Raw genomic sequence first — 26,199 nt, 5'->3', positions numbered from 1 at the left:
GCGATGCCTATGGTGCGCACTGAACGTGCGCCACTTCGGCAATAATCCTTTCGAACACCGGCGACATGTCATTACTGCCTGCAACATAAGGTGCTTCCTTCCCTTTGTAGGGCTCGCTTTGCCTGGTGGACCTGGCCGGCAGGTAGGGCGTTGGGAGGGGCTAACACAACTCCGCAAATCGATGGGAGTGATTACTAGCTCTTTATAGTATTAAGCCTTTTAATTATAGTCCTGGGGCTCCTGCTGCCACCTCGCCATGTCGGAGTCGCACATCAGCCCTGTGCAATTGGAGGTAGGGTATATGGCAAAGCTTTGCTGCCAAAATTATTCACAACCCACCTAGCATCCCCCTTGAAAGGTAGCATGATGACATGTTGGCAGATAGCCAACATGCCGTTAAGATATAAACCCCAATTGCCCTTTGGTGTTGCAGCGAGCGGCTAGATCGTTCCCAGGCGGAAGGCACAGCCAAAAAGGAGGCGTGTGCGATCAACACATCTCTCAGTGCACTGGGCGACGTGTTTGCGGCGTTATCTTCAAAGAGCTCGCACGTGCCGTACCGCAACAGCAAGTTGACCTACTTGCTGCAGGTGGGGACAGCACGCCCGGCTATGTGCCATGGAGTGTACGCAATTGTTCAGGATCCTCTTTGCTGGTGAACGGCAACCATATGTATGCAAAACTGTGCTCCGCAATGCACCCCTACCCGTCCAACAGCCGTGCCTGGGGGGCAACGGCAAGACACTTATGTTCGTGAACATCAACCCCGAGCCGGCATCCGCGGGAGAGAGCCTGTGCTCGCTGCGTTTTGCGGCCAAAGTAAATGGCTGCGAGACGGGCGCCAAGGGCGGCGCGAAACGCAACATCCAGACCTCCGGTGGTGTGAACGGCAGCGGCGAGACAGAGGCACCAAACCCGACAGGTGAGGCGCGCTGCCGGGGAACTTCAATACCACCCCCACCAAGAGCGTCTGGGTCGTCTGACGGGGCAGCAGGCAGGCCTCGGCCAGCTCAAGCAGGACGGCCAGTTCAGACGATGGTGCGGTTGCTGTCAGCGTCGATGGCGACGCGGGCCCACAGCACTCTGACAGTTACCCGTCGAAAGGTGGTACCCCCAGCCCCCTCAGCGGGTGCCGCTTTCCTCGCCACAGCGGCGGCAGTGACGCCTGCTCTACTGGCCATCGGCGGCAAGACGTCAGGTGGGCAGCCTCAGTACGGCTTGCTCCGGATCTTCAGTAACATAACAGAAGTTGTCGAATTCCACAGCATCATCTGCGGCAAACAGGTCTCAGAGATTGGCAAACATGTCTCAAATCTTGAGGCTTTTGTCCCATGGGCGTCCTGGCGGTGTACGGGTTACTGCATGGGCCTGGCACCATGGGGCACCATGGGGCCAATGATGAAGTTGAAGTTGTAGTGCTGTTGTGTTTCCCTAGCGCTGCCTAACCCTTTCAGGTAGTTATCCCTGCGTCCCTTCCTATAGGCTCGAGGTTCAGCCTGGGTTGCCTTCCAAAACCCCCAGCCGGCATGGAGACGTCATCCGCGCCTGCTTCGAGGCGCACGAGCATGGTTCCCCTGCGGCCGGGCACCGAGGGTGGGGCCGCACGCGCGAAGGTTGGAGCAGGCAGGCTGGCAACGGGACCTGTTGGGGGGACCTCTGGTGTGAAGCGCCCAGGGTCGACAATCCTTGATAACGCCTCGAAGCGGAGCAAGCCGTGATGCAGTGCCAATTGGGGAAAGTGACGTAGCATGGAGATAGTTCAATGAGATCCGCGTGTCGTACTTGTCGTTAAAGTCTTACCCTGGGAATTTTACAGATTTTCTTTAATAATATTTTGGTCAATGTTTTCTGAACCACGGCCTTTTATGTAAATGGAAGCATTACGATAGATCGTTACTCTGGCTTTTTGAGGTCCTGTTTATAGAGGCGAACGATGTCAGCGTTTTGTCCAAATGCGACTAGAGGACAATTATCATCGTGTAGTTCAGCTGCAACGGCAAGTCATCAGGTGCGCAACCTGAGCAGTAAGAGACCATTTCGTGCGATTGACATACGGTTGCGGACATCTTACGCAGGTGATTCCATCTTGTAATTTTAAGCATCTATGGCTATTAGGAATGCTAGGGCCATGCCCCTTGCGCCGCCGAGCTACTCGGACAGCTCGGTGTTCCACTCTTGTAACAGGCGCTGCCACGACGCACAGCGATACCGGGTATCAGGTATGCTGCAATTGATGTTGCGCTGGACTTAGCGAGCTGGCCATTGGCTTGCTCTTAAGAATATTATCAGGCGTCCAGTTTAATGAACACTGTGCTGACGATACAGGTGGCATCAGTGTTTGGGGTGAGCGGCTTATCATCAGCGGGTTTGGACGAAGTCGACCTGCGGATGGACGTTGAGGATGGGTTATCAAATCCCGTCATAGGGTCAGGCCTGGACCGGCAAAGGCAGCCGTGCGATAACCAACCCGTACAGCTCGTCAACAAACCACAGCCGCGCGCCCGGGCGCGGCCATCACCTGCGCGGAGTGTCGCAAACCAGCTAGCTTCAGAGGACGGGGCGACATCCAGCCTCGACGATTATGAGAAGAGTCCCAATGGATCCATCGGGAAGGAAATACCCCCTCCAAACGCATATAAGGAACCGACGCAGTTGGGACTGAAGGCGAAAGCTCTTGTCGTGCGGCGCAAAATAGCAGAGCAGGGCTTTGACTTGCAGCCGCAGCAGCTATCAGCTGCCCTTCTCACGCCTCGCGTGGGCAACTTCATGCCCGCGGCGGGCGAGCGCCTAGCACAGCGCCGCCTGGCACAGCTTAATAAATACTCCTCACGCATCCTGCATTCCAGCCGCAAAGCAGGCGGTGGAGGCGGTGGCAATGACGGCGACTCGGACCTCGCCGCAGCCAACGCGTACACGCCAGCCGCCACCCCGTTCGCCCCGACGAGCGGACTGCAGTACGGCCATCCGCCGTTGACGTCCGTATGCAGGGACGTCGCTGACATTTCGCCGGAAGCAGCATCCATGACATCCTCCATGGCCTCCAGCCCCGGGTCGTCGCGACCCACATCGCCATCGTCAGCAGCGCCGTCAGCAACATCGCCCAGCGATGACGCCGCTGCAGCCGTCTCGTCCAGGCACAGCGAACTACCCACGCCGGGCAACCTGCCACGACCGACGCGGGCGGAGGTAGAGCGCCTCGTGCGCGGGTGTTCAGACCTGGCCGCGTTGCGTATGCTGTACGGCATGTACGGAGCCCGACTAACGCGGGAGGAGCTGGTGCTGCTGGTCAACCAGCTGGCGGAGGTTCACGATCCGTCGTACATGACGGTCAAACTGTGGACCGCCACTCATGTGATGCTCGTAGAGCTGCTGCAGCGGATAACATCTTCTCTGAAAGAACTCACAATGCAGGTATTAAGGAGAGAGGAAAGCAGGGAGGGATGGGGTGAATAGAAGGTTAGGCGTTATATGGAAAAAGGCATTAGGCGGGTTAGGGGGGAGGGCCGAAATCGGTTAACGAGGTGAGGACGGGATCCAGGTAAGGCCCAGTCGTGCGGAGGAGGCCGAACGGAGGAAACAGCGGTTGGGGGAGAGGCATCTGGAGGTATGTCACGAACTTAGAAACGAGGGGCAAACCTGCAATTGCCACACGAGCTGATCCTCGCTGGTTCGTTGGATGGGCCCAATTCTATCCCGTTGACTTGCTATCAAAGGCGCGCGTCCTTGGCTCTTCCCTGGTTTGCGTCGGGCAGTGAATAGAATGGACGAAATTGCGTGGTAGTAGTCATGGAGTCCATGAATCCGCGTGTGCGGTTCAGAGGGGACCCCACTCATTGTGCCATTCTGACGCATGGATTGTCCACCTTGGGGGCCCAGGAGTACGTCATTATGCTGACGGGAGTGGCGAAGCTGCGCTATGTACCGCCCAATGACTGGATTGCGGCGGTGCTGACGCAGAGCAAGCCCCGATTGTACAATGCAAGTGAGTAGGGGCACGCGCGCTTGCGTTGTGTGTTGCACGTGCGTGTGTGTGTATGCTTGAGTGTGTGTGCGTGCGTGTGTCTGTGTGTGTCAGAGAGAGAGAGACGGGGGGAAAAGGGGGGGAAGAGATTTGTGATATATTACCTGGATGGGCCAGCTGCCTGTGTGAGAGAGTGTGTGTGTGTGCGTGCGTGTGTGTGTGTGTTCACCTGTGTGTGCGTGCCTGTGTGTGTGTGTGTGTGTGTGTGTGTTCACCTGTGTGTGCACGTCGGGTAACGCACACAACGGGGTGCCTCAGGTTAGGCCTCCTCCTACCGACCTACTTCATCGATTGTTGAACTCTCATCCGCGCCATCGTCTCACCCTCCTCGAATTTCTCACCACGCCCATCCCTCCCCGGGCCTTCACGGGTTTTCCTCGTTTATTCCCGCTTCTGCCCCTGCCTGTCCTTTTCCCAACCCGCCCCGATCCGTTATGCACCTCCCCAACCCCTTGTCCCCCGGCCCGCCAGGCCCCTCCAACCTGGCCCACGTCCTGAAGGCCATTGCGCGCATCTCCGTGGACCCCTCGGACGTCAAGAGCGCCACCACCTGGGAGGGCTGGATGCGGAGATATCTGACTGCTGTGCAGCGGCAGCTACCGACCTTTCGGGCGGACGAGCTGGTGGGACGGGGGGGGAAGGGGGAATGAAGTGGAGGGGCCGGGATGATCAGGGGAGACAGGCACCGGCTGTTGCTGGGTGGGTGGGTGGGTGGTTGCGCTTATTGAGGCCGTTATGGAGTTAGTTTGCGGGGAGTGAGGTACGGTGAAAGGGCGCGTCGGCGTTGGACGTGGGGAAATCAGGCGGGCGCAGGCGGGGCACATACATCTCTCGGCGAGGGGCGACGCCGAATGGTGCCCTGCCTCCCGCTGCGTGTCTGGTTCTCCTTCTCTCTTTTCCGCTTCTCCTTTTTCCCTTGTATTTTTCGCATTGTAGTCCGACACGCCCCTCACCTCACCTTCGTTCCTGCCTTAAACCGTACTGCGGTATGTCTTTCTTCCGAACCCTCTCAAACCACTTTGGCCGCAACCATTACGTGTGAGGAATTGCGTGAAATTCACACGTCTCGTTCAAAATGAGTAATCGTCCAACCCGCCTCCACCTCCTCTATTGCTGCAGGTGAAGACTCTGGTTGCGTTGTCCGAGTTGCGGTTCCGGCCCCACTCCGAGTGGATGCACAAGTTCTCTGCGGCACTGCACTCCCGGTTGGAGGTGCTGGAGGCGTATTCCCTATCTGAGGTGAGCAGCAGGAAGAGGCAGGGAGGGGAAAAGGGGGGGGGTGTAAAGGGGGAAGGGGGGAGGGTAGCTATGTGCAAAAAACACGAGAACAAGCCCCGACATCCAAAAGGGGCGACAGGGAGGGGGGAAGGAGACTCGTACTTGTTGTCCAGCAATCAGACTCTTCAGCAGTTGGTGCTTTGGACGTGTGTCAGCAGTTGACCGCTGGCTTCTTATTGCACCATGTTCTTGCATTATGATATGATTCCCGCCCAACCCCCCTTTTGCACTATTCCCCGCTTATCTTCCCCTTCCTTTACACCTAGCCCCCCTCCCCTAAACCCCCTCCCCTAAACCCCCTCCCCTTCCCCCTCAGGCCATGCTAGCCTTTGCGGCTCTGCGCTACCAGCCGGGGGGTCCCTTCCTGCGCGCCTACTACTCCCAGCTGTACACCCGACTCCCCTTGGCGGACGACCAGGATCTGGCCACGTACGCACAGGCAGCGGCGCTGTTGGACAGGGTCATACGCCAGGACTTCATGCAGGTGGGGGAGGGGATGGTGGGGCGCTGGACAAGTGACGTTGGGCAGGTCGAGGCAGGAAGCTATTCCAGTTATTGCAGGTGTAGATGGAGCTGGGGTTGAATGGAGGGGACTCCGTGCGGCTTTTCGGCAAGTGGGGGAGGTGGGCCAGAATGTAGGAGCCAGAGAGGAGAGAGAGGGAGAGAGAAGGGGGGGGAGATCTGTTGAAAGGACATACAGACGGTCAAGCGGCTCACTTTTGTCAAGAAGCCACGCAGTATGAATGGAGCCACTCGTGCTTCCGCGCACGTAGCGACCTTCCTCTGAATGTATTCCTGAGGACTTGTTCCTCCACCCCTCTACCGTCAATCTCCCGCCAACTCCGATTCCCTTCCACCTCGATTCCCTCTTAACTCCGCACCTGCAGGAGTTCCTCGCTGAGGTGGTGGTGAAGCTGCCCACCTTCAAGCCCCAGCACCTGGCCAACCTGCTCAACGGCTTGGGTCGTCTGGCCGCACCCACCGCCCCGGACCGGGTGCAGGTGCCCGCCGGCTGGACGGCGGCAGTGGCGACCCACATGGCCACCAACAGGTCCACTTTTAGCGGCTCCGCGCTGGCATCGGCAGCCTGGGGGCTCAGCATGCTGGAGCACAAGGCCACGCCGCAGGTACGGATTGGTGGCTGCAGTGATGGTGCGGAGGAGTAGGGTAGAGCCGGGTTGTCTGATTTGTGTCTTGATGCTTGTGCTGCCTGGCCCCTGGGAAATGCCGATCACACTTCGGGGCCTGCCTGGTATAAGTTGCAAGTTTCCTTCTTCCCGTGAATCACCACGTTTTCTCCGTCTTCATGTGTGTGTTGGTGATGCAGTTCCTGGATGATCTGGTGTCGGCTTCGTACGGCAAGCTGCACACGTGCGGCCCCACCGACCTGATCCTGCTTGCCACAGCACTGGGTAACTTCGGTTTCCAGCCCATGCCGGGTCGCGAGGCGCTGTGGGCGACGTGGATGGCGGAATTCGAACGGTTCGCCGCACGAAAGTCGTACGACACGCGCGGCGTGTGTGACCTCATGGACGCCATCGCACGACTGCCGCGGCCGCTGGTGGCGGATGTCTCCGTGGCTCAAGGAGCGGCGGCAGGAGCTGCTGCTGCTGCTGCTTCTTCTTCCGTGGGCGGTGGCAGAAACGGCGGTAATGGTGGCCTGCGGCCGCGGCCTCTGCATCCCGACTTCATCGCGGGTGTACTTCGCTCCACTCGGCTATACCAGCTGCGCAACACTTCACCGGGGCGTCTGGCGGCGCTGGCTGGCGCGTTGGCGACCCTGGGGGTGCGGCCTGACTTCGGCTTCCTGTACAATTACGCGCAGGTATATGGCGGTGTGTCCGCATGGCGACAGGGAACGTGTTCCTACCGAGGGATGGCGGGGGGGAGGGCGAAGGGAGCTGAACATTCGCTGTATTCGTTCCCCTTCCTTCCCTGCGTGCTGTGTGGTTCGATCATCACACTTTTCCTCCTTAGACCCCCTGCCCCCACCTGCACTCCCGTCTGATCCGAATAGCTGCTACTCTCTCCACCACCCTCCCCGAGAAGAAACATAACACACCTCATGTTCCGTCCTCCAGGCTGCGCGAGTTATGTGGACCAGTTTCAGCACCCGGGACTATGCCACTCTGCTGGGAGCCATGGTGCACATCGGCACACAGGGTCTGGCGGACTCCCGCTGGGCGGCTGATTTCCTGGCCATCACCTTGTGCCGCATGCCCGAGTTTGATGGCCCCAGCCTGGCGGCGTCGTTGGACGCTCTGAGGCGCCTGCCCAAGCCCGAGTTCACTCCAAGCAGCCAGTGGCTCGCCGCCGCGGCGAACCGCGCAGTGGAGCTTATCCGTTCGCCTCCACCGCCGCTGCCGCCGGGTGCTGCTGCTGCGGCGGCGATGGCGGCGGTACCGGCAGCGGCCATGGCTGCTGCGGCGGCGACGGTAGCGCCGGTGCCGGTGCTGACACAGCCGACCGTGACGGGGGGAGCGGCCGGCGCGACGACGGCTGCTGGCTCTGGCGGCAAGGCCGTATCATTGCCGGTCAATGGGCGGGTCCTGCCCATGCGGCCGCTGACGCCGGAGCTGCTCGTCGTACTCGTGGAGGCCCTTGCAGCGCTGGGTTACCGTGCAAACCCCGCGGCGCCGCTGGTGCAGATCATTCGGAAGCTGTTGTCGACCACGGCGGCCAGGCTCCAATTAATGGAGCGCGTGAGCGGCGCGGCTGCATCGTCGTCGGCCACGCCGGCAGCCGAGACGGCTTTGTCATTGCAGCACCACCTGCAGCAACAGCAGCAGGAAGAGTTGGACCAGCAGCAGCATGCCAACACAGCGGCGGCAGCGGCAGCGGCGGCGGCGGCAGCGTTCGCGCGGGCCAAGGTAGCGGCGGCAACAGCAGCGGCGGTGGCGACAGGGGAGGTGCCGCGGCCCCCTCTTGACCGTCAGCAAGCGGCAGCCCTTGAGGCGGCGCTGGGGGTACTGTTGGGTGCGGAAGCTTCCGCCGCCGGGGGCTTCTATGGCCAACGCCGCGGGGATCTTTCCCCGCCGTCGCCGTCAGTCGCCCCATCACAACCAGCGGCGGCGGCAGGGCCGATGATACCGGGCCTGCCTCGCACCGCCATCCGCACGTCGGAGGACATTTCTGCCGCCGACGCCGCGTTTGCCGCAAAGCGTGCTCATCGAGTGGAGAAGCGCGCCAGGCGCCGGCACGTGCCAGACTTCGACAACGAGTTGGATGTGTTTTTCTCCACGACAGGCGACGACGCGAGCACTAGCTGCGGCAGCAACGGCAGCACGAGTGACGGCGCCGCCACGGATCAAGATATTGACGCCAGCAGTGCTGGCAGCTTTACGAAGAATGCCATGGGCGAGTTCAGTGACAAGGGCGATGTCAATACGGAAACGGCTTGGCAGCCAGGTGTACGGATGCCATCGTACAGTCCTGAAGTCGCAGCGCCTAACACCCGTACACGGCAACAATCAGCCGCCACTGCAGGTGCCTTCCGCAGGGAAGGGGCGACCGGTAGTGCGCGGCGAGTTTACGGCAGCGGTGGTGGTGGTGGTGGGAAGACCGCTCGGCGGGGCCGTGTCACGGTGACAGTTCGGAAGGACACGTCCGCAAGACCCGGTGCAGAGGCTGCATCCAGAACGGAATGACTGGATTGCTAGCAACTTCAAATTAGCCGCGCGGTTTATACTGATGCCTCAGCACTAATAGCGATAGCTATGGTGTGTTAGCATTGGCAATGGCACGTCATATTTTGCTTTGGAGTGGTGAGTTGAAAGAGGCATGCCTCCACTGTCGCCTGTTCATGGTGCGATTGGGTGGAGGGGAGGGATGAAGGTGTGCTGGGTTGCCAAGGATCCAGGGCTGTGTGTTGAGCATACTCAAGGACTTGCATATGGTGTAGACGGCGTGTTCTAAAGTGTGGCTTTGTGCGTTTGCAGATGAGTTGCAACCGGTGAGTTATGCTGTGTAGGAAGGAGAGGCGCAGAAACAGCGCCGCGTCAAGGTCGTGTTGCATCTTGGACCGAGCCCGTGCCCTAATCCGGTAGCTTTGAAAGAACCCAGAATTTAGGCCGGAACGTGCGTGGTGTCGCGTGCTTGTGTGCATTCTGGCTACATCTCCTTGACGGATGCTGATGGATGGGAAGAGCCGTTGGGGGGTTTTGTTTAACTAGTCGCAAGTGCTTTTAGAAACCGAAGTGAGATAGCCAGAGCGGGTGTATTTTCAACATTACTTATTTTTGATCAGATGCTTTCCTGGTGCTTTCGTCCGGTGGCAGGGGACCGGTGGCAGGGAGTGAGACGCTTATGGTCGTGATGGGACAGCTCGTGATGTACTATGGGGTAATGGGACGTAATCCGCTATCAGGATCCCAAAAGACGGCGTGATATCGAACAGAGTAGCAGATTAGGTTTGGGAGTGTAACTGACGACGTAGTTGAGCATGGAGCCGTTAATCCGTGCTGCGGCAAGCCAAAGGTCAATGATCGCCCATCAAAAGAACATTACGGGCTGGTGGCACAGCGAACCTCCTAGGTTACATGTTTACAAAATCTATAATTGTTTGTCTGTACGGTACAAATGTATGAGATGAACGAATACGAAGGGAGGATGGAATATTAATGGCTTTGTAGTTATGCTTAAAATTGTCACCTGAAGCTGAATCCCGTTGCCGGGACGGTACATATTACCCGCTAACAGCCAACGAACTTTGGCCAGATGGCGACCCAGCGCCGGCAAAGGATTACGACCAATCCTTGTAAATCTAAGCATGTTATGCAAATTGTTATGCATGACATTACAGGGTTCCCCTTTAACGCTTCGTACAACCAACTCGTTCGGCGGTAGCTGCCTTGCGCATGGCATGAAGGCGGCACGGCAGGCCTAAAGGAATTTCGTAATTTGGCATAATAAAACACGTCAAAGTATTTATACATACATCAAACACATTCTTATACGTTCTCTCAACCTAAATATAAAACTCATTACCTCCGCTCTGTTGATTACTGTACCTCCGTCCGCAAACTTTCGAACTAAATATACAAGCCCGTGCTCGCAAACTATTTCAAAACGTAGGAGTCATCGTGACCTTACATGTCCTCTTGCGTGTAAGTTGACGCGCACTTTGAAAGGTGGGGGGCGGTGATCATGCATTTCCCTGGATTGCCTTCGGAAGATGCTGATGGACGTTGTATGCTATGTAGGTACTATTCCTATCCACGTGGACAACATAGCCTAAAGAATTGCTAGGCCACCCGCGACATGGCTTCACGACGACATGCCGCGCTTTGTCTTATAATTTCCGTCATAATCACCGTTTCGCCCACGGCTGAAGCTATCCGAGATGGCATGGATGCTGGTCGTGTCCTGGGTTTTCTCCGGGATGCTAAGGACAAGAGAGCTGTTCTTCCGGACTCGGCAGAGCCTCGCCTACTCGGGCCACTATGGGACAGCAGCGACCCAGAATTGGCACAATCTGTAAAATCTGCGCAAGGGAGCAGATCGCTCAAGCAGGCTTCTGGCGACGACCTCCTTTTAGACGGCGATCCCGATCCCGATCCAAAACCCAACCCTGATCGCCGTTCACTGCGGAACGAAGACTTCATCTTTGTGGCTCCATCCTCACCGCAACGCCTACAGCTGGCCCAGGCTAGTCGCTACTGGCGGAAGGGCATGCGCGGGGTGTTCGTTTTGGACACGCCACAGGACAAGTTACTCCCTGAAGCAGTTGCTGGGGCCGCGAGGTAAGCTTTGCGGCGCTCACCCGTCTTTTGATGCCTTTGTAACATTCTTTATTCCTTATACCCGATCCCCCTGAAACTTTTTCTCCTTCTTTCCCATCCATCCTAATGAGTTCCCGCACCCTATCCTTCGCATCCGGGCCACGCTTCAGGTATCGAGAATCCTACGCATGGTTCCCCAACTATCGTCGCATGGCCAATGACAAGCGAGATCACTATCTGGAGGGGGATCGCCGCGCCGCCATGACCCCGATCCTAGCTTATGCGGCCATTACGAACGCCTCGGCCATGACGCCATGGACCCAGCCGTTACCCACGGCAGCCGCGAATGACGGCGGGCAATCCTCAGCGCAGCCCGGCTGGCCGGAGCCATCCGTGCCACCTAGCGATAGCAATACGGGTAATGGCCACGACCCATTTCTGTGGATGCTATCGGGGGACGATGATACGATCTTTTTCATGCGCGGCGTCAAGGCACTGTTGCGAGATTACGATCCACAGCTGCCGTACTTCATCACGGATTCCATGTACGTGGGATCCAAGTCACCGCAGCCCGGCGTGTGGGAGATGCGTTGCTACCCCTGTCATGGGCCGTGGGGAAGGTGGCGGCGGTCGGCAGCGCGGCGGTTGCTGGCGAGTGGTGCCGGCAAGGACGGCGATGTGGAGGTGGAGGGACCGGCTGGTGGAAATGACAAGGTTCCCAAGGGCTGCGGATGTAGCGTTGAGGTGCGCTTTCCGGGCTGTGAAAGACGTGGAAAAACGGGTGAGGGAAGCGCCGTTTGCACGTAGCTTGCCTGTCTCAAGTCTTTTGCTGTCGTATCGCTGTGGCTCGTCACTCCTCATTCTGATTAATGTGTCGCACAGGCGCTTTGCAAGAAGCGATTCCCGGGTAACGAGACGCGGTGTCAGACGGAGTGGGAGGGTCCGGTGCCGTTCGGTGGCGTGGGCTTCATCTTTTCTATTGGCTTCTTCAAGGCGCTGAAAGCGGCGCGTGGCGGCAATGGACTTCGGGCTTATGAGGTGGGAACGGAGGGAGAGAGAATGAGGGCAGGCTGGGGCCATATAAATCAGCCACGACGGATCAAGGGCAGGGCTATAGACATGTGCGCATTTTGTGATGTGGGTCGGCGGTACAGCTAATTGCGGACCCGGGTCTGCACGAGATTAAAAAACAAGACGAAGGCGCATACCTTGTTTTTTATTGGTTAAGAAGTTGTTTACCATCCGAGGCTGTTTCTGACCGTTTGCACATGCACGCATGCATATACGATGCCGACATACATAGGGGTGCATCAACGACCCGGAGACATCCGTGATGTCGTTTCCGGAAGGTGGCGATGCCTTCATGTCGAGGTGCTTGTGGCGCCTGGGCTTACCCATCACCGACCCGGGGTATACCCCGTTGGGCAGGTGCGTGCCGGGCCCCGTCCACACGGATACGTTCCCGAGGCGAAAGGCCTAACGAGTTTATTGCGGTTAACCCCCCATATATGCGGTTACCCCCCATGCGATGCCCATCACTAAAGGCGTCTCAGACCATCGAGTTGCGTGTAGCTGCCTTCCGCCTGTAATGCGTTGCCTACACCGTCCTGCGCGTCTGGGTGCCTTCACTACGAATAATTCATCGGCTCGTCGCCTCTACTAATTTTCTCTTACAGCGTGCATTTTGTTTTGCGTGCGCTGGCCCTGACAAGGAGAACTTTGTATCCAGCTAACCACCAGCTTGCACGCGCGCTTGAGCAGGTACATGGGCGAGGTCCTGCACCTGAAGCTCTTGTACGACGCACCGCTTAACCTGAGCACCGGACAGCTGCCGGACAAGGCGGAGATTCGCTGGTCCACGGCGGTTAGCATGCACCTGGGGGCGCGGCAGCAGAGGTCCTTCAGGTGGGGCGTATGGCCGTATTGTTAATTGCCGTGTACGAGCTTGCAAGTGAATATCGTTAACGCCAGAACACATACTGTGGCGCGTGGGAGTCTGTGCAACGCGGGAGTTTTGACTGCTCCCTGTAGCAGCGTTACAACGTCACTATGTCGTGGTTGAGGATTGCTGCGACGTTTTGACAGCACCGCGTGTAGAGAAAATACACCGATGATAGATTAACGTCTTTGTTCTCTTGTGCATATTGCTTGGGTTCTAGGAGTGTTTGCGTTGTACGTCGTCCCTAATCTATCTTCTGGCCCTTATGGCCTCGTTACACCTCTCTGGGGAACGCAACCGGCGGTAATTGCTGGAACTCCAGCTTTTCAGGATCCCCCCCTTTCAAAAAATGCGCGACATTGAACACACGCGGGGCATATACATATATTCGCTGGCGTGGCATGCAGGGCTGCTGGGATGACAATCAAGTACATTTCGGGTGTGTACGACCTGGTTGCGGAGCTGATCTGGCCCACGGGTCGCAAGGCGGAGCTTTGAGGGCTCATCCGCGCCAATTCAAGCTCGAGCGCGGGCGCATCCACTGAAACCAGGTTCCAGAGAAGCACCAAAGATTGAAGCAGCACTGGACGCTCCGGGTTGCCATTGTTGGGCGAGCCTGCATGGGAGAGCCTAGGGGTGCCCTCACATGATTGTGATAGTATTTGTGTATAGGTTGCTCGACCTTATCTCTAGGGGTCAGAACCTGTCTCTGCACATGTGCGTGCGTATTGTCATGATTATGCACAGGCGCGTGTCGCATACTCATTGATCATCCTTTTAAGATGAAGCGTTTGTCAGGATTGTCATCATGACGGAGATAAAAGCCTTCAAGATGGGAAGACGTACAGCCTGCTTTTGCTGGGTAAGTGACATTATATAGGCATAGCCGTTCCATACTTCGCAACGGCTTGCGTTATACTATCTGAGTTGCAGCGCTGGGGCTGGCGGGGCGCTTAGGTGCCGCCGCGGCCGTGCTTCAGGTGTATATTGGAATAAAAGGCCGGGGATCCTGACGGAAGCCATGGCCACGCTGCTATACATGTACATAATTCATCACGATGTGCGCTGCACTGGTATAGCTGCTGCCTGTTGGTTACATAACAGGTGTAGCGGTAGACGGTGTTTTGGCGGCCACTCACGCGTTCTGGGTATCCAGTCAGACGAGGTGAAGCACGAGAAGCAGCAGGGTGTGTATAGGCCGCCGGGGAATAATGTTCATGAAGTGTACAGCCACGTTTTTGTCGTTCGCAATGGCGTTCCATTATTATTTGGAGGGAGTGCTGATGATTTATTTGTTGGTCGGTAATTGTCTTGCTACCTGGTTACTTGTCATCAGGGTCTCGTCCCTGCTTGCCTTGCTTTGTGTTGTTCATTTTCCCCATTCGATATTCCGAGTTACTTATCTTATCTTGCTTGTGAATCCTTTTCCCTTATTATTTTGTGTTAAAAGGTCGTAAGAAAATGCTTTACATGTGATTGCGAGTGTCGATATCTTGGCTGCTACACATGCAGATAGGTAGGAAGATAGATGTGCGGACGACAGGCAGGCAGGCAGGTAGGTAGATAGGCAGGATGTCAGGTACGGAGCTGCGTATGCTTCTAGGGCTAGTAGACGAAAAGACCTGGCAGCGACGCAGAAAGTGCCGACAAATGAAGGTGGTGCCAACGATGGGGCCGGTGCTATGATTTTGGCGATCTGTCCAGCGACGAGCTTTGCCCATGATGTAAGTGGGAGGAATGTATCTCCGTTGGCTGGAGTGGGACTAGTAACTTGCATGGAGAGGTACAATGGTCAGTTGATAATGGTCTCGAAGTCTGGGGATGATAAAGCGACGAGAAGGAAGGCAATGCAGGCAGGACACCTGTATTGAACCCCCGTGTCAGAGGTGCTGAACTCCTGCTCACTGCCGGCGGTGGTAAGACATGGTATGTTATAACCAGGCGCTGTGACGGATACGGCGATTTTTATGCTGTGCCTTCAAGCTCACCATTTCGCTGTTTCAAACTTTTGCAAGGCATCGCAAGTGGATATAAAACCCGTACTGCTGCTTACAGCTCCTGCACCAGAGCGAAACCGTCCAAATAGTCAGCAACGCTAACGCAGCAGCAGCAAAGATACTAGCCTAGCGCTGGACTGCGCCACGCCACCGTATGCTCCCACAATTGGAAAACATATACGAGTACGATACATCCGTCCCGGCATGGCTGCGATAATATCCGCATTCCGCCAAGGCGAGGGTGTAAAACTGCAAGCAGATAGATGGTAAATAGGTAAATAAAGCACGTAGCCCTACCTACAGGTTCAACCCATGCCAAGGCCACGTCGTTGTGTTAACCAACATGCCCGCCATCTTACATTTATGTTGATATGCTGCTCCCGGTGCCACCACCGCTTCTGCTGCTTCTGCTTCTGATGTTGTTGGTGGTGGTGATGGTCATGTTGACGGTGCTGGTAGTGCTCATGCTTGCATCCCGTGGGTGCGCGTCCAATGCTGCCCATTCCGCAGGACATCCAAAAACATGTTTGTGCGGTCAGGTCAGCTATTAATTCCTATTCTGAGAGAATCAACGCATCGCAGTCACTTTTCCTTTTTGAATCGCGCATTCAAAAAGGAAAAGCGACTGCGGTGCGTCGATTCTCTCAGAATAGGAATTCCCCCGCCCTGGAGCTCATCTCTCGGGTCATGCGCTGCGATGGCAGCTGTACCTGTAACGTGAATTTGATGTGAGTCGCTGCCGCTGCAGCTGCTGCAGGTATTGCGAGTTGTTGCTGCTGCATCTGCGGGTGCTGATAGCTACTGCAGCTCCCCGTGGTGGTGGCCGTCATGCTGCTGCTGCTGCAGCTGTAGCGCCACAGCTGGTGAGTTCGGCGACGGCGGCAAGATCGAATGGTACTGCGACAGCGGCGCGGGCTGTAGATCCTCCAGTACGGCGTACGACAGGTACGTACGCATAAGACCCTTGCCCTTGACCGGCACCTCCCCGCGCGGCTCGAAGTCATCCGCGCCGGCCAGCGGGGTGGGATGAGACAGGAGAAGCGAGTACGTTACCTCCGAAACCTGCAAGTGCCGTGCACAGAACAGATTATTTAGTCCGCGGCCCGCTCCGCATTGCAGCGGAGGGTCCCTAAACCTGGAACGCCGCTATGCGAACGCAATCGTACGAGTTTGTTTCGGTTTTTAGGGTTTTTATTAAGGCCCAGGTATAGTGACATGCATAAACACCTACACAACCCCCACTTTCCTGCCTGCCCCAAAATCCCATCCGCCCTTTGGCTTTCACCCTTTTAACTAACGCAGCTCATTGTCCGTCCTTCCGTCCATCTCTATTCTGTATGTCTCCCGCCTGTTTCACACCCATAGCCATATTCCGCAAAGCCACACCTCACACACGGGACCTTACCTACTCCCCCAACCCCCCAGCTCCCCAACCCCCCAACCCCATATATGCACACAAGGCAAGGTGCACTACACGGCTGTGTACCCGATGCAACGAAGCACATGCATCCCCTGACCTGAATCCTGCCGGGTACTCCGGTGCTCTCCATGCGGCTGGCCGTGTTGACTGCGAAGGAAAGGGAGAGGACAAACAAACAGACCAACAGACATCCGGGAAATCGATAGAGATAGGGATATAGTTTACATGCGCGAGAGCGAGAGCGACCGACCCGCCGACCGACAGATGGACAGACTGACGGGGAACGGGGTACGAGAGCGGGGTTGATGAAACACAGGTAGGTTCGAGAAAGCGAACATGCGGCCTTCCGCTCCTCTACGTGTACAGCAATGCAGCCAGCAGAGTTACCTTCCGTACTCTCGTTTAACCTTTTTCACAACCTACCACCCGCCCCGACTCTCAAACAGCATTCTATCGGTAAGCGGTACTAGGTGACTGTTATTTTTGGTTTGAGCTACATGGGCAAGAGCTGGCGAGGATGGTACTTTGGGGTGTAGCTTTACCAGGGTGGAGTGTGTGTGTGTGTGCGGGGGGGGGTTGTCAAAATGTATCGAGACAGCAACATGGCTTCGTGTGCGAGTGTGTATGCGGGTGGGTGGGGAAAATGACCCGTCGAAAATCCCGCCGCTGCTTACCCGTGTCTCCAAACAAGCAGTACCGGGCCCGATGACGCCCCACGATGCCGCTCATGACGCGACCCGAGTGGACACCGACACGAATCTGCTCCGGAACCCAAAGACATACGTACATACAGACACACATACAGAGATGCAGGAGGAGGAGGAGTAAGAGGCGGCTGCGGCGGCAGTGGAGGGTTGCTTAGAGAGGAGGCAGCGAGGGGAAGGGAGAGGGGGGAGAGCGCGTTTGGTCAGTGTACACGCACATATACGCACTTGTACCGTATGTGAGGTGTATACACGTACATCTGTATGTACGTACGTATATTCCCGTTCACGTGAAGGAGGTAAGGGGAATTCATTCCGTCAACCGTTAAGGAAAACGCTGGCAGAAGCAGAAGAGCCAGAAGCAGAGACAGCGGCAGAGGCGGAGGCGGAGGAAACAGCATGAAGTGCCAAACATATCCCATACCCGTACAACATTCACGGCAACATGTACGGCACCCTCGCATCATTTCCCGGCGTGAATTCCTATCCTCCTCGCACCACCTACCCCAGAGCTAGGCAGCAGCGCATGCCAGACCCTCCCTCCCACCCACCCACCCTCCCACCCATCTAACTCCTTCACCTGTACACCAGTTCCCGTCTTGGGGTTGTGGACCGAGGCTGCGGCCTGGATGATCCCCTTTCCAAACGCCACCAGGGAGGCGGCGTGATGGCGGTCCTCTGTCAGCAAACCGGATGCCGCCATGTAGCAGTCGCCTGCCGAGGGGGGAAAAGGGGGGGGTGCGTTTGTGAGCGCGAGTATCAAGTGCTGCGTGTTTTAAAAATTGAAGATGCGGATTCATATGTAAACATACGAGTGGTAGCGGAGCTTTGTTTGAATGGTGAAATTATCACAAAATTTCTCGATATTTTTCGTTGTCTGGTTGGTTGTCTGAAAGAACTGAGGCCCAATCCCGCGTATGTGTGACAGTGCACGCGTCTGTGCATCTGTATGTATGTATGCGCATGTATATATTATGCAGCGGGAGGGAGAGAGAGAGTACTGCAGGTGATTCGTGGATTGACAGTGAAGTACGAGGCGGCATGACGACAACCAACCACCAACCACCATCACCAACTACACCTGCACCCCCAGCTCGGGTTTACGCACCGGTCCATTCGCATGCGCACACATCACCACACACATTCAATACACATGCATACATTCCCGGGCTCTCAGATGCGAGGAATCCTGTGACACCTGCTGGGGATCACAGGAATCCTGGATTTATTGGAACCATTTTTATGGCTACCTCTGAAAACAGAACATTGGAGGCATCCAGGACTGCCAACTGGGTCGCCAGCAGAGGCCCCCCTTCCCCCCCTTCACTCGTTCGTGGTTCGTCTTTCCCCCCTTCCGCCCGCCCGGCAGCTCACCGATGGTCTCAACTGCCCCGCAGCGTTCAGCCGCGTCAGCGCCATCAAGCGATTCGAGCCGCGAGTAGAACAGGCAGGCAGGCAGAACGATTACAATATACAGCCCGGGAAGGCCCGTACCAGAATGCCGTACACATGTACGGAGAGGGAGAGGAGGGCATAGACGGAAAGGTCAATTGCACAGGTAGGCGATGGCGGTCGTAGCGGTCATAGTGGTGGGGTCGGGCGGCGCTGCGGGATTAGAAGAGCCGAATGCGCAGCTGAGCAAACAGCAGGGGAAGCCCTGATGGATGCGGGCAGGTAAGACACAGGTAAGGAGAAGGCAAGGGACCGACAGAGGAGGCGCAGAGGGGGGAGGAGTCTGCCATGATGTGTTTTGCTGATGCATGGTTGAGATTACCGCCCCCCACGTGCTACTGCCTTTCCTTGCTTTCGACGCAACAGCAGAGGCAGCGGAGGAGGCAGAGGCAGTAGCAGAGGCAGCCCACCTTTGGTGGACCCTCCCCCGGCCTCTTTCCCCCTCCCCTCCCTTCTCTTCCCCATATCCCTCACCCTTGTAGATGCCCATCTCATCCGCAATGGCGTCGTACTTGCAAAACAGCTCTGTACGGCACGCAGATGATATAAGGGGGCGCCGTTTCACCACTTAGCAAACTACAGAAACGAACAAACAGAAAGAAGAAATACAGCACGGAAAGGCAGAAGTGAAGCAGCGGTAGCAGCAGCAGTGGCAGTGATCAGAGGTCGGCAAATCCTGCGGGTACTCCGGGTCCGTACCACAGTACCCGCAGCCGAATTTCGGCGTAAGCCCCCGTCAGGCTGCGGCTCCCTAATGTCCAAACTTCGACCAAAAGACGTGACTTGCAACCTCCATTGCGGCCCTTTCATAATGCTTGTTTGGCGCCTTTTTAGGCGCCGGAAGGCGGCCATACAAATTTTCAGGTTTTTCAGGTCCGAAATTATGCCCTCCCGTAGCCGTGGGAACTGATTTGCCGACCTCTGGCAGCGATAGCTGCAGTCCAACCAACCCCCCAACTACCCTTAACCAACTTCGTACCGTGCAATAGCATCATCACCTGCTCCGCCTCAACCTCCTGGGCCAGACTCGTCCAACCAACTGCGTACGGCAGTCAAGGGCCAAAAACAATCACAACGTTGCACTTGCCGTGGGGGGCCATATGCAGGCGGCAAAGGGAAGAAGAAAAAAAGAACTGAAGGGGACGACGAAGAAGAGACTTTGGTGCCCTTAAAAGGGGGGGAAGCATCCCCCAAAGGTGACCAATGACGGGTCCTTCCCCTCCCCGTCCCCCCTCCCACCCCCCCGCGAGCTCACCGATATCCGCGAACAGGACCGAAACACCCGCGTGCCATTGCCTGAACAGGCAAGGGGACATTGCGGAGCGGCCAATACGGTAAAAATAAGGTAAAAAAAACCACGTCTGCTAGCTAGTAGCTGTGGAAGTGTGCAACACACGATGCGAAGTGAACCGCACGCTCCCACATTGCAGACCTTAAAACTGGATAAGACATTTGCACCTCGCGAGCGAGAGCGAGCACAGCTGTGCTTTCACGACGGAAAAAACCCTCTCCCAACCGACACCGACTAACAACCAACCACCCAACCGTAAATATAACGAACTCCGCATTGCGCATTGCACTGTAGATAGCTGTAGATAGTTCGATCGCACGCTCTCGCCCTCACCCGGTGATTCCACCTACTTGTATACGATGTCGCCGGTGCTGCCGATACTGCCCAAGAACGCGCTGCCGCCGCCAATAGGCGACGTCCCACCACTCGATCCGACCGCCAAGCCGACGGCTCCCGCCGCCGCCGCCGCTCTCCCGGCAGCTCCGAAACCACCACTACCGCCGTCACCGCTTCCCAGTTGCGGATGCGGCATCTGGGTGGGCAGAGGCCGCAAGAGATGGTTGTACGGATGCTGCTGCTGCTGTAGCGTGTTGTACGGTGATGACGTCGGGCTCTCCCGGCGCTGCGCCGCACCACACAACGCTCCGCCGGAGCTCGTCCTAACGGTCAACTGTCTGCCACCAGGGTGCCGGTTCGCCAGGTCAGCTGGAGCTGTAGCGCCTGTAGCGGCGGCGGCAGCGGCAGCAGTAGCCGCATCACCCTCGCCGTCATCGGCGCGAGCACCGCTGACGGTGCTGGTGACACCCGGTGCAGCCGACGCCGCAGCGGCGTCGCCGCCAGCCGCCTCTGACGCCGGCGCCAGCGCCTCCGGCGGCGGCAAGGCCACCTGGCCTGCTGATGAGAGCCGGCCACCCCGGCCGCTACCAGACACCGTCCTTGCGCCTGTCCCATAGCTGCCATTGCTACCGCCGTTGTTGTTGTTGTTGGTGGTGGTGGTGTTGGTGGTGATGTTGTTCGTCGCCAATGTGCCGTGTGATATTCTCCGGTACCTGGGGTCCATATTCATCTTCTGGGACATGAGGGCATCTGCTACGTTGGAAGGCAGAACGTCCTGAGGGTCGGCCGGGGAAAGGAAGTTGGGAGTTGGGAGTTGGGAGTTGGAGAGGAGGATCATCATCATCGCAAGATACATATACTACATCACGAAGCAATTTCCCTTCTCCCCCCAACTCACTCCTCTCCAAACCCTTCCACCCAGCCCCATTGCCGTTTCCACCCAGCCCCTTCACCTCCCCGGCCTCCCGTACAATACACACATTCCGCCATACATTCCGTCCCCCCCCCAAAACGTCAAGCCAATCCTGCGCCCAGCCCTCCTCACGTAAAGGATCTGCTCCCCCGCCCGGTACTCCGCCAGCATGTGTCGCAAGTGCAGCGCCCCTCCCAGCGCATGCGCCACATCCGCAGTGAGGCACAGCAGACCGGAGTCCAGCTCGCCATGCACCGGACTCAGGACCAGCAGCGCACCAACCAAGTTAGTAGGACAGCCATACCCGCCACCGCCCACAGTGCTGAAGCTGCTGCTGCCGCCACCACCGCCGAGCCCGGCAGCAGCGCTGCTTCCGGCTCCGAAACCAGCCCCTAGCCCCGCAACCGGTACGACAGCCAGGTTGGAAGCGAAGGAAGCTGTAAGGAGCCAGTCCAGGGGGGTGGAACCCGTGCTGCGGGGGGGCCCGGGGGGGAAGGGTTTCTTTTTTGTGTGTTTGTCTGTGTGTGTGTGTGTGTGTGTGAGAGAGAGAGGGAGGCGCCGAGGCCGGGGTAAAGGGGAAGCAACACGGCTCCGGCGGATGGTGACCAGCGCAGTGGACTTGGGATCTTCCTGAGTCTCCAAGGAAAGAGCGCTGAGGCCACCACGCAGGTACGGCAGGTAGCAGCATTTGTCCGTAGGTTGGATATCCCAGGGCCGTGAGAACTTCTCACTGAGAAGCACCCGAGCTAACCTCATCCCAACCGCCAACCGCCCAGTCAAACCCCTCCAAACCCACTCACCTCCTACCCAACACGGGGCCCTGGTCCGTTACCACGGCCACCTCCTGAGCCCTCATTTGGGAGACAATTGTACGAACACACTCCCAAGTACAAATAGCAGCTTGGAGCCCGCTCAGATCGCCGCCGCCGCCGCCAGTGCCGCCGCCAGTGCCGCCGCCAGTGCCCACTAACGACCTCAGCGCCCTGAGCTCGTGGATTGGGATGAGCAAGGAGCCGTACTGGGAGGCGAACGGGTCGGCAGCACCGCCGCTGCCGCCACCGGCGTAAGGGCTGTCGTCAGTGCCGCCGCCGAAGGTGCCGTACGGGCTGTCCGGCGGGCCCCAGCCCCATCCGCAGGAGCTGGAGCTTAGGAGCCTGCCGTACTGAGGCATTACGGCGAGATACACCGAGCAGCCTGCGTGTCAAGCGGGTTTTCGGTATCGGGGGTTTGAAAGGGTGGAAGGGTGGAAGGGTGGAAGGGCAGGGAGGTGGACCGCGGAGAAAAAGAAAGAAAAAACTGATGATGGTAATATGCGCATCATGAAGGTACTAAGATTCGAACCAGTAACTCTACCAATCTATAAACTTACGAAACTAGAATGCGGAAGCTATAGCTCAGCAGGTCGACCGCAAGTCTGCGGGTCTCATCTCCGCGACCTCCCCCCCCCCAGCCCGGCCCCCCAGAGAGGCACCAGGTCACCGGACCCCGCAACGCCAGGGCACTAGCGGGCGAGGTCGGAGGCCCCCGCATTGCCTGATGAGGCAATCTGGCCTCTGAGGAGCGCCGCACAGCAGATAGACAGCGCCTACAACGGTATACGACGGCACAAACCACCATCACCATCTCCACCACCATCACCTCCACCATCACCATCACCACCATCAATTTCATCAATTAATGATTATTGAACAAATTGCGGTGTTCTCGGACTAGGTTTAATCCACCACCACCACTACCACCACCGTCACAACAACGTTTATACGAGTACTCAATCCACGCTTTCACTGCCACCATGCCGGGCTTTTGGCTTTTCAAGTCAACGGTTGATTCTGAAGAAAAAGAACAAAAAAAGCCTGTAAAAAATAGTGACTTTGCCCGCCCCTCCCCAACCCCCGCTACCCGTATGCCTCACGGTTGTACATGTCCAATGTTTCCAGCTCCAGGGTAGCCAACAGCTCGTCCACATCCGTTTCTCGGGCTGCCACGTCATGCAAGGCCGCCAGCGCCGCGCCGTGCTGCCGGTACCTGTGCGGGAACCAAAGGACAGGAAGGTGAAGGAAGGAAGGGAAGAAGGAGGCTAGGGACTTGGGTTTTGGAGCGAAGGAGGGCGGAGGGGGGTTAGACGACAGCAGTGGTAAATGCCACTTGCCAAACAGATACACACATACACACATACATACATACATACATACATACACAGGTACGCTCGTGTGTGGAGACATACACTACCCCACAGCCCCCACGCGCGCAAGGCCCCACTCGCTACTCCTCCACCTCTACATGCAGACACGGCGCGCGCTATTGAGCCCCTTTCTCCTCCGCTGTCCCTCTCCCCTCTGGCCCCCTTTTCGTTTTAACCCCTCCACTCACCACTCGGCATCCCGGCCTTGGCTCTCGTGGCTGACAAGGTACACCGCCCGCAGCGCCGCCACCAGAACCGCCGCCGACAGACCCCCCATCAGGCTGTACGACACAGCCGGTGGCAGCGCCTCCCCCCTTCGGAAATAGCCCTGAGAGCTCGTGATTACCACTTCCTGTGTGTATGTGTGTGTATGGGTGTGTGGCGGGGGAGTGTGGGGGGTAAAAGGGGAGAGGGAGAGGGACGGCAGCTGAGAAAAGGAACGAGGACAGGCCGGAGGGAAGGAACCTACAGCCTGCCCCCACCCCACACCACCTTACCTTGACCAAACCAACCAGCTCCGAAACCATATCCACCTCCGAGGACCGGTAAGCGTCAAGGTCCACAACGGTCGTTACGATATGTACGACAGCAAGGCCCGCAAGGCCCAAGAGCACCGCACCATCCGAAGTTGACAACATGCCGTACAGCCACCGCCGCGCCGCGGGCAGCCGCCGCCCCGCCGCCGCCGCCGCGGCCGCCGCCAGGTTCGCCGCCGGCACAGCCTGTGTCAGCAGGAGGTGCGACGCCACATAACCGCCGACGGACAAAACGGCAGTACGGATAAGAGGGTGTAGCTGGCCAGCCGTGTTGCCGTTGGTGCCGTACATCGTACCGCTGTCGTACAGCAGCGTGGAATGGTACATGAGCGCGGACAGTCGCAGCGCGGTGGCCCACTGGAAGGTCGTGGGGTTGAGCTCCAGTAGCCGCCACAACGCGGAGGCGAAGAAGAGGGCATAGAGGGGGCGACTGGGGCCGCCGATACACACACCCAGGCCCTCGGGCACAAACTAACGAGGGCCAGAGGGGGGAGGGGGGAGGGGCAGTCCGTCATGTGATGCCAAGCAGCAAAGAGCCAGCCATAAAAGGATGATGATGAGGGGGAGGGGGAGAAGGGGGGAAAGACGACCCGGGAGCGGGTGAAGCCGCTGCCCGAAGGGGGAGAAGGAGGGGGAGAGGGAGGAGGGGAGGGGAGGAGGGGGAGGATAACATATTGGCACTGTCCTTACCATCTTTATCATTAAGCGGTGCTTGCAAAGATGATGATCATGGTAGGAGTCGTGATAGCGGTTGTAGGGGTGAAGCCGCCTCACCTTCACAAGGTGGCTACTACTCATCATCTTAACGAAAGCCGCCAACGTCCGGAACCTTCCCTTCCCACTCACCCCCCCACACACGTCCCCAACTGCCTGGTACTGCTGTCCCTTGCTGCCAAACTGCATTCATATATTTTAATGGTACCTAATTTGCCGTTCCCCTCTCTCTCACACACACACACATACATACGCACATCCCCGTATGAAATATCTCCTCCTCTAAATTCCTCTTCAAAACCCCCAAGTCATATATTCTAAACCACTAAACCTATTCCCCGGCCCAGTCCTAATCCTGCCCACCGCAAAGCCTTTCAACTTCACCCCCCGCCCCCGCCCCAGCCTCAAGACCCTGCATCCGTCCATCCCTACCCACCAGTCGCACTTCCTCCACCACCACCAACATCACCGGCCACAACCAGCTCCGCCACGCAGCGAACAGCTCCGGAGCCATGTACGGCAATGCCGTGAGCACAAGATCCGCCAGCATGCAGGCGTCGTGCAGCAGCAGAGGCCGGGACTCCAGGGGCGGCGGCTGGCCGTACAGAGCCTCGCCCAAACCCGTGGCAGCGGCAAAAGCAGACAGCCAGCCACCGCCGCCGCCACCACCGCCGCCACCACCGCCGCCGCCGCCGCCATTACCAACGGCGCCCTTGCTACTCAAGAATTTGCCAAAGCCCCAGAAGTTGCTGCTGTGACTGGAACTACCAGGCGCAGCTGCGCTCCAGGCCGGCGGCGCGGCGTTGGCGGGTGTCGTCCTGCATGCAGTATATGCCGTACACGTACGACAATTGCCTAGCCTGAGCGGCTAGGTCACGTGCCTCCGCCAGCGGCGGCTCTTGTTTTCCTCTACCCCGCAAAGCTCTACCAAAACACCTAAGCTGCTGCTGCTGCTCGCTCTCTTCCCTCTTTTCCACTTCACGACTCGTCGGGAGCCCGGGGGGTGGAGTCAGAAGTAGGCGATCTTCCTTCTCGAAGCATACAAACATACATACACACACGTACGCGCTGTCACCAAACTTAATCTCCTCAGTCTCCCCCAAGTCCCCAAGTCCCCCCACCCCACCCCCTCACCTGTAACGCGGCTTCATCAAATCCAGCGCCAGTCGCAGGACCGGAAGTCCTGCGTGGATTACAACAAGAAGCCGTACGGCAGCGGCGGCGCGGTCTCGGAGCATGTGGCGGCGGAGCGATGATGACGACGACATCGCCGCAGCCGCCGTGGTGCCGGTGCCGGTGGCGGCGGCTGCTGCCGCGGCGGTCCATCCCGCGACCCGCGGGGATGAGGTTGCGGAGGGCTCGAGCATTCGCCGGCGGCTGTCGGATTGCTTCGGGCCCGCGAGTCGCTGACGTGAGGAGCGGGGAAAGCATATAGGAAGCACGTACAAGAGCTTCAACATCGGTGTGGAGAGAATTCATTATTTATTTTTGTACTTTTCAAGGAGCAAATGGTGGGTTCAATGGTGGATTGGGTTGCCGGGAAGGGTGTAGGGGGTTACAAAGGGGGGAGAGAGCTGGGTGGGCTGGAGTGTGGGGTGGGTTGGGGGGGTGGAGGGAAAGAAAGAAGGGGCACAGAAATCCATTGCCAGGGTGAAGAAATCCCAGGGTAAGGAAAAAAGGCGCCGGGGATCCTCAG

General features: G+C 57.8%; 2 protein-coding genes across 2 annotated transcripts in view; one reads left to right on the top strand and one right to left on the bottom strand.

The window, feature by feature from the left end:
- Window positions 1–843, top strand: part of VOLCADRAFT_34610 (type C1 kinesin-like protein) — a gene marked incomplete at both ends in the record, with an annotated part of 1,651 nt that extends 808 nt beyond the window's left edge. The window contains 3 exons of the mRNA XM_002958354.1: window positions 111–142; window positions 434–590; window positions 718–843. Of these exons, the coding sequence (XP_002958400.1) occupies window positions 111–142; window positions 434–590; window positions 718–843 (315 nt within the window). The remainder of the gene's footprint in view (window positions 1–110; window positions 143–433; window positions 591–717) is intronic.
- Window positions 844–13,424: 12,581 nt separating this feature from the next.
- Window positions 13,425–26,199, bottom strand: part of VOLCADRAFT_108107 (uncharacterized protein) — a gene marked incomplete at its 5' end in the record, with an annotated part of 22,061 nt that continues 9,286 nt past the window's right edge. The window contains 16 exons of the mRNA XM_002958332.1: window positions 13,425–14,773; window positions 15,909–16,017; window positions 16,473–16,522; window positions 17,050–17,134; window positions 17,660–17,793; window positions 19,006–19,056; window positions 19,511–19,570; window positions 19,787–19,827; window positions 20,173–20,933; window positions 21,204–21,543; window positions 21,872–22,265; window positions 22,984–23,096; window positions 23,442–23,605; window positions 23,751–24,260; window positions 24,940–24,985; window positions 25,638–25,909. Coding sequence (XP_002958378.1) covers window positions 14,751–14,773; window positions 15,909–16,017; window positions 16,473–16,522; window positions 17,050–17,134; window positions 17,660–17,793; window positions 19,006–19,056; window positions 19,511–19,570; window positions 19,787–19,827; window positions 20,173–20,933; window positions 21,204–21,543; window positions 21,872–22,265; window positions 22,984–23,096; window positions 23,442–23,605; window positions 23,751–24,260; window positions 24,940–24,985; window positions 25,638–25,909 — 3,153 coding nt within the window. The 3' untranslated portion in view covers window positions 13,425–14,750. The remainder of the gene's footprint in view (window positions 14,774–15,908; window positions 16,018–16,472; window positions 16,523–17,049; window positions 17,135–17,659; window positions 17,794–19,005; window positions 19,057–19,510; window positions 19,571–19,786; window positions 19,828–20,172; window positions 20,934–21,203; window positions 21,544–21,871; window positions 22,266–22,983; window positions 23,097–23,441; window positions 23,606–23,750; window positions 24,261–24,939; window positions 24,986–25,637; window positions 25,910–26,199) is intronic.

Source organism: Volvox carteri (genome assembly GCF_000143455.1).
Source record: "Volvox carteri f. nagariensis unplaced genomic scaffold VOLCAscaffold_92, whole genome shotgun sequence".
NCBI lineage: Eukaryota > Viridiplantae > Chlorophyta > Chlorophyceae > Chlamydomonadales > Volvocaceae > Volvox > Volvox carteri.
This window is presented reverse-complemented; position numbering and strand designations above follow the sequence as displayed.